Source organism: Argopecten irradians, chromosome 12 (assembly GCF_041381155.1).
Source record: "Argopecten irradians isolate NY chromosome 12, Ai_NY, whole genome shotgun sequence".
In the NCBI taxonomy this organism is placed as follows: domain Eukaryota; kingdom Metazoa; phylum Mollusca; class Bivalvia; order Pectinida; family Pectinidae; genus Argopecten; species Argopecten irradians.
The window spans coordinates 24,745,360-24,757,227 of record NC_091145.1 but is presented as its reverse complement, the minus strand read 5'-3'; the positions used below and the strand labels follow the sequence as shown (position 1 = coordinate 24,757,227).

Below are 11,868 nucleotides of genomic sequence, written 5' to 3'. Positions count from 1 at the left end.
TGTCACATGGTATTTATTTTGGTGCTGTGACCAGGATAAGAACGGGTAACATGAAGATAAACTGAGGAAAGGAACATTTAGATATGTTGCTAAATATTATTTTTTGAGATTGTGTGGACTTTACTTTTGGACTTAGATTATTGAACAGAACTCCAACCTCATGGAATTGAATTGAAATGGTGATGTGTACCGACTTCGTTGGGGACCTAGGTGAGAGGGCAGCACTGACCGTAAATATTGTTGACATTGTATTTTGTAGAAAAGCAAGTATTAGTCATTGTTGATTATTGTATTTATCAGTGTGCATGATGGGGTCGTGGAAACCTTCAGAAGGACAGGACAGTTCCTGTTACTTATTGCATTGATGTGTTGAGGAGCCGGAATGGGATCTCCAGTGTGATGTAGTTTGAAATACGGAGAGCGAGTCTTACGCTCTGGGAATAGGGATATATTCCCAATCACTGTGGCAGGAAGCGAGAAGTTCCTGTAGGAGAGTTCCGAGGGACCAGGTGTATCTTTGCACATGTGACCTGGTCAATTTTTTTGAACGGAATAAGTTACAGGAAAGTGCGTCCTGGAGGAACAATATTCATTCGTATGTATACAGTAGTTTTTGTCGTATCGTGACTTATTGGAGTACCGTGTTTGTGGATCATGGATTAATAAGTATAACTGTTTTCACCATTGTTTGTGGACTGTTTGCTGTATTACAAAACATGACGGAGCTGTGTAACGTATCTAAAGATTACGATAAGAGCTGTAACTGTCCACTGTAAAATCTTAACTGGATCCTACTGATTTGAAACATTCTTTACAAGCATGAAGTCTTCTGACTTTGCAATTAAGTGATTAATAACTGTTACAAGAAGGACTATTTAAAGAGACATTGGAAACTAGCATGACTACATATTTGATTATGGATCGGCTCAAATATTTCAAATTTTATATCGGAAATCAACTGCAGTGAGGCGAGTTATCAGAACAAGTGAATAGCGTGGATAATACTTACAATTCTTCTCACTGGACCGATGTGAAATACCGGGATAATCATAGAATTCATTAATGAACATCATTGAGTTAGAAATGATCGATGTACAGCGTTTATTGACTGCTGAAAGATACCGCCGTATATTTAATCTTAAAACGAGATAAAGTGATATTTCCAATGTGGAGATTCAAAACTTAATTTATTGTTTCAAAATAGAACTGGGTTTAAGTACTACTGCTGTGACCTGTGGATTTATAAAGATCTCGAAAAACGAACTTATGGATGTCGCGAAATCGTGGACTATGTATTCATTAATGTTTTGACTTTGTAGTTTAACGCAATGCTGTGAACTGTTCCTTATCAATGGCTGAAATGTTCAACCCGTGGATTACGTGAAATATATTGAATTAATGTTGTGATGTAGCTAAAGGCCATGTTGTGAACTGTACTAGATGTCGTCATTTTGTAATCAATGACTCACTGTGGGTACCCGTACACGGGATATTGGTATCGACGAGGCGTTGGCCTGTCACAGCAAGGGGAAGTTTTGCAATATTTTCACAGTTTTAATGTTATTAATGTATCTGTAACTATTGGTCAGTTCAAGCTAAGTATATATCGCGTCCGTATGCGATCTGTCAACCCCCAGCGTCATATAGTTATTGAGGAATAGACAGGAATCCAGGGTCACATGCAGGGGGGTACCGCAGTGAAAAAGGCGGTTCAAAATAAATCAGTGATATAAAGATTTTAAGCTTTTCTGAAAACGGAAGTCATTTTCTATGGCTAATTGACAACATAGGAAAACAACTCACACCCCGATGACAAATTTTGAGGTCATGAAGATTGCAAAATAAATCAGTGAAAATCACGTTGTGTACGGGGGCTTGCTTGTTGTTAAAAATCAAGTGTACGGGGGCTTGGATGTTGATTGTACGGCAGCATTGTTGAAGATTGTACGGCGAATTGGTTGATGAGTTGAGAAACGCAGCTTTTTAAGCCAAATATTACTTTCTAGATATCAATATATAGCGTTCTATATGATTATCAAATTACTGATTGAAACGATACGATATGTAGAATGATTAATCATTTTGATTTTGATCAAATCAGGCAAAAACTGTTATTTTCAATTAATTTTTAAGTCTGGGCAACTAAAAGTATTAACGTATTAAAACATTATCTTCAGATAAAGATAAATAACAGCAAATGATAAACAATAAATCTGACAAATAAGGATAGGATGCAAAATTAAAATGGAAAATGTAAGAAACGGAACCATATCAGTTAAGGGTGACATCTGGACAAGTGTGCATTAAACTGAAATTCCGTGTTGTATTCTAGAATTATAGAGTTCTTTGGCATGATACATCGTCAATATTTAAAACTGTGATTACGAGTTTTGCAGCTGCTGAGAGTCACAGACTTTCCGTCAAACATTGCACCGTAAATATCATTACATATTACAATTAACTATGCTAAAATATACTACTCACCTTCGTTGTGTTGGAGCATTGTGGAAAATACCTGATTGGAGTTTTTCTTGTACAAACGCGATGTCAAAACAACGCTATGACAAATATGTATTCGTAGCCATTGCTTACAATTCAAAAGTAAAATTACTTGAATCGCACCAGATGAAGTTATATTTCTTATCGAAATCGGCGCTATATGGTTGTGTAATATAAGTACAGGAATTCCTTCCTCAAAATGATCCCCTCCGTTAAAGAATTGAACAAAATTGCCTTCAAACAAACAAACTGATCTTGTATATACAGAATCTACAGACTTACCAACATCCATCATCTTTGTCTGGAAGGCCTACTATTCCATTGACATCTTTACATAAGATCTACGAAGACATAGACGTCGGAAGAAAACTTTACATCTGTCTTTTGGACGACTAGATACGGTGGCTGGGAACGGACATGAAATAAATAAAATTATTGCGTTCGAACGAAATATTATTGCGTGGGAACGAAATACTATTGCGTTCGAACGAAATAGTATTGCGTGCGAACGAAATATTATTGCGTTCGAACGAAATATTATTGTGTGGGAACGAAATACTATTGCGTTCGAACGAAATACTATTGCGTTCGAACGAAATATTATTGCGTGGGAACGAAATACTATTGCGTTCGAACGAAATATTATTGCGTGGGAACGAAATACTATTGCGTTCGAACGAAATATTATTGCGTTCGAACGAAATAATTATTGCGTTCAAACGAAATAATTATTGCGTGCGAACGAAATAATTATTGCGTTCAAACGAAATAACTATTGATATAAACTTTATTTCGTTTTCTTTGAGAGACATACAGCAATTACAATTCTAAGGTTTGGATTCGGAAACAAGTTTTACAACTTATATAAATCCGTCTCCAGAAATAGAAAAAGCATTAGATTATGGACGAGGCATGATGATGTGTGGAATATTTGATATATTTTCACATAATTGAAACAATAAATAACTGGATAATTATAATTCGGGAATGGGGAGGAAGGGGTGGGGTGGGGGGGGGGGGGGTGGGGGGGGGGATGGGGGGGGGGGGAGAGGTTGTTGCCCAACATGCAAGTGAAATAATTCATAATTAATTAAAAGTAAAAGTTATGAAAGGATCTGTACAGGATGCGGAAAGCTGTGCAAATGGGACAAAGAATATGAAATAGCATACATAAAACTACATGTTACAGTAAATGGAAATTTAGTTAAATCTCTTAGTGCTTATTATAAAACTTTGAACACACGTGAATATTCGGACATTTTCATTATATGACAATTCATCATTTCCGAACAACAATATTTGAGTTGAAATTGGACATGTTATTTCATTATAAGCACGTGTACGAAGTTGAGAGAAGAGGCGACAGTGTAATAAGAAATGTTCATTGGTTTCATCTCCATCATTGCATGGACATGAAGGACTGTTTACAAGATTTCTGCGGAACAGGTAGAAATTAAGAGAGCTGCACTCCATCCTTAGTCTAGCATGATGGATTTGGCCAATTCTGCTACCACAATAATAGAAAGAGGGAATTTTAATATTGGATTCGTTTAGATGTCCTTTTAGTCTAGATATAGAAGGGTCTCGTTTTATCAATTCGGGTAGGGAGTTCCAAAGGCTGATTACGGAAGGCAAAAAAGATTTCTGATATAAACTGGAGCGACAGGCAATAGGACGGAAGTTATTACAAACACGAGTATTGTGGTCATGTATTCTACTGTTTCGCGGAGGAAGTATATCATGAAGGAATTGAGGGACCAGTCCATGGACCATTTTGTGAAACTGGATTATTTTATGTTGTTCGCGTCTTCGCTGGAGGGGAAGCCAGCCAGTTTCGGTATAAAGTTTTACTCTACTTGTCAGCTTAGTGGCACCAGTAACAATACGTGCTGCTTCCAACTGTATGTCTTCCGAAAGGTCGGATTGAGCCTTTGTAAGACAATCCCAGACAATATCACTATATTCGAGAATAGGTCTTATTAGGGTAAAATATAATGTTTGTAGACAAAAACGGTCTAATGTAAATTTAAATGACCGCAAGATATTTATTTTAGGTGACGTTTTAGTTATTAAATAGTTGATATGGTCTTTCCAATCCCCATTACTCGATAGAAATACACCTAGGTGCTTATGTGTTTTGACTTCAGTAATGATAGTGTTATTCATAGTCAAGGAGGGATGAATGGGATTCGAAATAACTATTGAACTCATTATCATACATGGATGATATGACAGTAATCATGCCACCGTAGTAATATGATTAAGATATGGTCTACAACTTATGAAACGGCACCTTATCTAAAAAAGATGTTTTCCTTATTTTTAACTATTTAAAGTCTTGTTTATTGTATTATACTTTATATGTCTAATGAAATACACGTACCTATGATGGCGTACAGGGGACACTATACATGTCTATAATTGTATCTATCTTGTACGTACAGCATATATATATATAGTATTATAAAAGCATTATATGTGCTTTTATATTACTGTGTATATGACTTTAATACATTATGCTTCACTATTTCCAAATAATCCAAATAATACATGCAATAAACTTTAAATTAATGGTTTCAAAGCAAAATATACTTTATAAAATATACCTTATTAAGAAGGTTTACACAAAACCACATTAAATGACCAATTACAAAGAATATTGATATGAAATTGCAGACTGCCACATTTGAAATAGCCAAAGGTAAACCGTTGATATTTCGTTCCCACGCAATAATTATTTCGTTCCCACGAATTAATTATTTCGTTCGAACGCAATAATATTAAGTTCGAACGCAATAATATTTCGTTCGCACGCAATAATATTTCTTTCCCACGCAATAATATTTCGTTCGAACGCAATAGTATTTCGTTCCCACGCAATAATATTTCGTTCGAAAGCAATAGTATTTCGTTTCCATGCAATAATATTTCGTTCGAACGCAACAATATTTCGTTCGCACGCAATAATATTTCGTTCCCACGAAATAATTATTTCGTTCGAACGCAATAATATTACGTTCGAACGCAATAATATTTCGTTCGAACGCAATAATATTTCGTTCCCACGCAATAATATTTCTTTCCCACGCAATAATATTTCGTTCCCACGCAATAATATTTCTTTTCCACGCAATAATATTTCGTTCGAACGCAATAGTATTTCGTTCCCACGCAATAATATTTCGTTCGAAAGCAATAGTATTTCGTTCCCACGCAATAATATTTCGTTCGAACGCAACAATATTTCGTTCGCACGCAATAATATTTCGTTCCCACGCAATAATATTTCGTTCGAACGCAATAGTATTTCGTTCCCACGCAATAGTATTTCGTTCCCACGCAATAATATTTCGTTCGAATGCAATAATATTTCGTTCAAACGCAATAATATTTCGTTCCCACGCAATGATTTTATTTACTTCATGTCCGCTCCCAGCCACCGTAGTTTCCCGCCATTTCACTTTGATATGTGAGTGCTTTAGTTCTGCTGTCGTCCGCTAGAGTGTTCTTGTGTTCCTGTCAACTTCCGCTTTCGTTTCTGAATTCTAACTTTCGTTTTCGGTATTCCATATTGGTACGTGATATAATATACATGATGTAATCGTGGTTTTTCGCAGAGTGAGAATTATCATAACTGTAAGTAACTGGTATATACCAATCTCATTTAGCTGGCTGCGCTGTTTAGTAACGTTTAGTTTAACTGTTACGCATAAGTTTATAAAGTCTAGACTATACGTAGTTACTGTTCATGTTACATTACATGATATTTAATAATTAGGCTTAACTAGCTACATGTTTATCGTCGGATATTGACTAATTATATACCGGAACTCGTCGATGTGCAATATACACGGTAACATTGGTAATGTTTAACATTGCTTATATCATGTTTATACTTTTTCAGAGCTTTTTTTCTCAAATTCTGACGTCACAGTGGTCAGGGCAAAAGATTAACCCTTGCCCATTGGTGGTCTAAATTGGTCTTGATTTAGTATTGATAAGGAGAGATATAAAAACACAGGTGAGCTGATAACTTTTGTTCTATTCATATAGCAACAAAGACTGAAAGGTATCACTGGAATGGAAATTATTCAAACTTCATTTTGGTAGGATGACATTAAATAATAGTTGATCAAAAAAATGAAGAAGATATTGACATTTATAATTGACTGTTGTGTACAATGAAGCTAACACTAAAAACAAATCCTGACCACCAGTGGACAGAGCTTAACCCAGGACAGTGTGTCATTACATGGTCACTGTATGAAAGATCTGATACCACTGATTTTCAGATATATATCTTGTTTGATATTTCCAGGTATGCCATATGAAAGTATTATATTCAACATCTGAAGAGCATGGAAGACATATCTGAATCTCATGAGAATCTGGTAAAGCCGGAAATAAAATGGAATGGGCGCTTCAAATGTCCTTGGACTGACTGGGAATATCCAAATGGCGCTCTTTTCACTGTCAAGAATGCTAAAGTACCAAAATCATTATCAGATGAAAGATGGAAGGATCAAAGTAGCATTCCTGATGTCAAGGTGAATTAAATTTCCTTAATTTTGTCTAGAGCATTGATTATTATATTTAATCAAGACTGTTGAAGCCTTTAAACTTATGTTGTTTAGTCATTTATTTACATGCAACATATTCAACCCAATAAGCTCCCCATCCTTATAAGAGTCCCACCCCAATTTTTGAAGCCTTAATTTTACTTACCTTAAATTGAATGCAGAACAAAAATATCACTGTATGGTAACGGGATCCAGCCCCAGTTGTTTGGTATCTACTTCCAGAAATATCGTACCTAAACAAAGAGAGGGGTACCTGCTAAATCGCTTTAAAAATCAATAGTATTTCATTTGTTTATTGAAACCTATCAAAATTAGAATAGTGAAAGCTTAACATTTTGATATGTCCAACCATTGTAAATTTTGTGCGTACCAAACATGTACACTCTAGTCATAACATGCTCACTAAACATCATATATTATGGCACAAAGGACGTATTTACGATAAATTTGAAGTGGTAGATAGTTTTTGTTCTATCCTAATTCTTCATTAAACATCTTATCTTAAAGAAATGCATCCGATATCTTGAGATACGTTCATATTGCCAGGCATTTTTCTCAGTTTTGCAGGGAAATACCATCCAGGTTACATGTTCGAATACAAATAAGGAAGCTTTATTCTCATTTTCACATACAATGGTTGGAAATATTAAAATTTTAAGCTTTCACTGTTCTAATTTTTGATAGGTTTCAATAAACAAATTAAATCCTATCGAGTTTTTAAAGCGATTTAGCACGTACCCCTCTCATTTGTTTAGGTACAATTTTTCTGGAAGTAGATACCTAACAACCGGGGCCGGATCCCGTTACCATACAGTGAATATGAAAACTAGCGATTTTTTTTATTCCATTTGATAAAAATAATTTTTGTCTTTTTTTGTACATTTGGTCCTTTTAAAGGCCCCATTATTTTTTTCCCCTGGGTACTTATTGGGTTGAATATCATATATTTATTTCTCAGTTTCAGAGTGCATTTCTTTTTGTATTTTGTTCATGTTAGTTTGAATCAAATCAAAGTGTAAAGTAAGAACAAAGTGAAACAAATTATAATACATTAGGTCTAACAGTTACCTAAATTAATTTAAGTACCTTTATAAAACAGGCCTTGGACAGCTCCCTGCCCGTCCAGGATCCAGACTTAGACAAGCTGACGAATCCACCACAGTTGGGTGTCCAAGCCACTTGGATCGGTCATGCTAGTATGTTGGTCCAGTTTGACGGTATTAATATCCTAACTGACCCAGTCTTCAGCGACTCTACTGGTCCGTTCCTTGTCGGATACAAACGTTACCGTCCCCCGGCGTGTACAGTAGAACAGCTACCATCCATTGATGCCGTAGTGATCAGCCACAATCATTATGATCACTTAGATTCCGACTCTGTGAAAAGACTTAACGAGAAATTCGGGGACAGAATTGTATGGTACATTCCTAAGGGAATTAAGTCTTGGATGGTGTCTATGACATGTAAGAATGTTGTAGAACTCACCTGGTGGGATGAACACCAACATCATACTAACTTGTGTGAAGATGTCACGTTCGCGTTGACCCCAGCTCAGCATTGGAGTGGACGCTATCTTTTGGATACTAACAAGGTAAGCTAAGTTAAGGTTGCAGTAACTTTCTCAGGTGATATCTATTGTGGCATATTTTTGCCATCATTTTATTATATGTTGACAAAATTATCTTGGCAAAATTAAATTAAAGATGCTTCACCGCTGACAAATGGTATTTTTTCTCTAACAAAAACACAAGCCAAGGAATATGTATTTTTCTTCCATTACAAAAGTTACTTAATTTACACCATTATCACCATTGACAAGTTTGAGCTTCTTATTTTACTTAAAGATTAAAATATTGAAAATAATTAATTGCATCCCAAACAAAATTCCCTAGCACTATGTCCTATATGGAATGAAGTACTGACTGTGCTTCCACCCAAAGTAACATAAATTATCTTATATTATTTTTTATGTTAATTAGACATATATCATTATGTGTTCACCATTAAACACCAATTAGTGTTAAAATGAAGAGTGTCGTTTATGCTCTGCGGTGGAGCATCTTAACACAACTCGACCTAAATTATTATGATGGCAGGAATATGCCACCATAGATATCATATTTCTGTAAAAGTTATTTATTAAGATTTATTTGGTATATAATTGATGATAAAGTTGATAAGGAGTTTTATAAGCTCTTACTAGTAATAGAATACCTCTGGGTTGCTAGTTTGAATCCTGGGATTGCAAGGTACTAACCTCTGGGTGGTGGATATTCATAGGGTACTCCGACTTTCCTCCAAAGATTAACCTGGCTTCATAAATGGCTGTTAATAGGATGTTAAACCAACCTAACTTAACAGACAGTGTAGTATATCCTATAACAAACAAGTTTACAACCAATTCATGGTAATAAACAATTTAACATAATATTTTTCATTCCCGATCAAGGTCATCTATAATTTATTGTAATATGTGTATATGAACTGTGCTTATAATAAAGACCTTGGTCCTCAGAAATTCATTATAACCTTGTTTTATTTCATCTAATATCTGTCAAAATGGTACAGCATATGTGACCAGGCTAATATATTAGCATTGTTTCTTACTGCCATTGTCAACAGTTTGGAACCTTTAATTTAGTTAACTATCAGATATTTGTTTAATGCTGTAAATGTTTTGTTGCAGTCTCTATGGGGAAGCTGGGTCATCAGCGGTCCTCGCCATAGATTCTTTTTTGCTGGAGACACTGGCTACTGTGATGTTTTCAAACAGATAGGGAGAAAGTATGGCCCCTTTGATTTGTCTGCCATACCAATTGGTGCCTATTATCCAAGGTAGGAATACATGTATCAGCAACAGTACACATATTTACTTGACAAAGAAGTGCCATAATTTATCCTAATTTTCCGAATTGAGAGTTTTTTGGTCACAACAATCATGCAGACTCCGATCCTTGATACTCCAGGGGTTACTATTACTATCGTCATATCCACCCCTGGACTATGTCATAGTAAAAATTAAGGCGTTTCAGGAGAGAAAAAACTGACCAATCACAGGTCTGTGCACAAAATTCCTTTGAATATTAACAAAGAATAATGTCCAACTTCAAAGTCATACAGTGTACTGTTATTCCAACTTTTGTTTTACCTCAAAGGATCAAACTACCTGTCTCATCTGTTGTCGCTCATAGAGCCTTTAGTTTCAGTATGATATAGTCCAGGTGGTATATTTTTATGAGAATGATAGTAACCCCTGGATTATTGAGGATGACAAACACCTTGCCATGAGACAAACACTCCATGATTGAGGTTGTTTGTATGTTTGGTTTTAGGGGATAGAGATGACTGTAAGATTTTACGACATGGTTACAGGTATTTCATGGAACCACAACACATTGATCCGATGGAAGCTGTTAAGATCCATGAAGATGTCAAATCAAAAACATCTGTTGGAATCCATTGGGGCACCTTTAAACTCACAAAAGAGGTGAGTCACCAGGGCCTATGTCCTTGTCGGTCTGTCTTATCCCATCCCGTCACATTCTGTCTGGATCTGGTATAAGTCACAGCCTACAAATACATTTTAGTTAAGCTTATAGCTAACAAGATACAATGTATGTTGAATATCAGCAATATTGGTTGTCAGCATGGACAGTAGTCATCAAAAGCTGTGTTCTGTGTATGTATAGGTTTATAATTCTGCAAATCATGTTGAATATCTATTGAATACATTGATATTTAACGTTGTTCTTCTTTTTGTGACCTTATACAGGTAGTGTAGTCATGGTAACTGTATATGCTGTCAGTTGTGTTATTGTTTACATATTTTATACATTGTTATTGTTTATAACATAAAATTGAACATTTTGTAGTTTTACCTGGAGCCGAGGGATCAACTCAAAGAAGAAGTCAAGAAAGCTGAGCTCCCCAAGGATTCCTTTGTTACTATAAAACACGGAGAAACAAGGACATTTGGAAACAATGAATGACATTCATTGTATGGAATGGAGAAACAAGGACATTTGGAAACATTGAATGACACTCATTGTATGGAATGGAGAAGCAAGGACATTTGGAAACAATGAATGACATTCATTGTATGGAATGGAGAAGCAAGGACATTTGGAAACAATGAATGACATTCATTGTATGAAATGGAGAAACAAGGACATTTGGAAACAATGAATGACACTCATTGTATGGAATGGAGAAACAAGGACATTTGGAAACAATGAATGACATTCATTGTATGGAATGGAGAAACAAGGACATTTGGAAACAATGAATGACATTCATTGTATGAAATGGAGAAACAAGGACATTTGGAAACAATGAATGACATTCATTGTATGGAATGGAGAAGCAAGGACATTTGGAAACATGAATGGATGGAGAAACAAGGACATTTGGAAACAATGAATGACATTCATTGTATGGAATGGAGAAACAAGGACATTTGGAAACAATGAATGACACTCATTGTATGAAATGGAGAAACAAGGACATTTGGAAACAATGAATGACATTCATTGTATGGAATGGAGAAACAAGGACATTTGGAAACAACGAATGACATTCATTGTATGGAATGGAGAAACAAGGACATTTGGAAACAACGAATGACACTCATTGTATGGAATGGAGAAACAAGGACATTTGGAAACAATGAATGACACTCATTGTATGGAATGGAGAAACAAGGACATTTGGAAACAATGAATGACATTCATTGTATGGAATGGAGAAACAAGGACATTTGGAAACAATGAATGACATTCATTGTATGGAA

General features: G+C 35.5%; 1 protein-coding gene across 3 annotated transcripts; it reads left to right on the top strand.

Annotated features, from left to right (window-relative positions):
- Nucleotides 1–6,010: 6,010 nt before the first annotated feature.
- LOC138336422 (N-acyl-phosphatidylethanolamine-hydrolyzing phospholipase D-like) lies at nucleotides 6,011–11,457 on the top strand. Of its 3 annotated transcripts, XM_069285914.1 has the most exons (7): nucleotides 6,011–6,135; nucleotides 6,404–6,520; nucleotides 6,818–7,046; nucleotides 8,179–8,670; nucleotides 9,766–9,914; nucleotides 10,452–10,566; nucleotides 10,952–11,457. In XM_069285914.1, exons 3-7 carry the CDS (start codon nucleotides 6,858–6,860, stop codon nucleotides 11,066–11,068), a joined length of 1,062 nt encoding a protein of 353 aa, XP_069142015.1. In that variant the 5' UTR covers nucleotides 6,011–6,135; nucleotides 6,404–6,520; nucleotides 6,818–6,857; the 3' UTR covers nucleotides 11,069–11,457. The 3 variants fall into 3 exon arrangements, with proteins under 3 accessions (XP_069142015.1, XP_069142017.1, XP_069142016.1); XM_069285916.1 differs by lacking the exon at nucleotides 6,404–6,520 and having other exon boundaries at nucleotides 6,035–6,135; XM_069285915.1 differs by lacking the exons at nucleotides 6,011–6,135; nucleotides 6,404–6,520 and adding an exon at nucleotides 6,144–6,361.
- The last annotated feature ends 411 nt before the right edge of the window (nucleotides 11,458–11,868 follow it).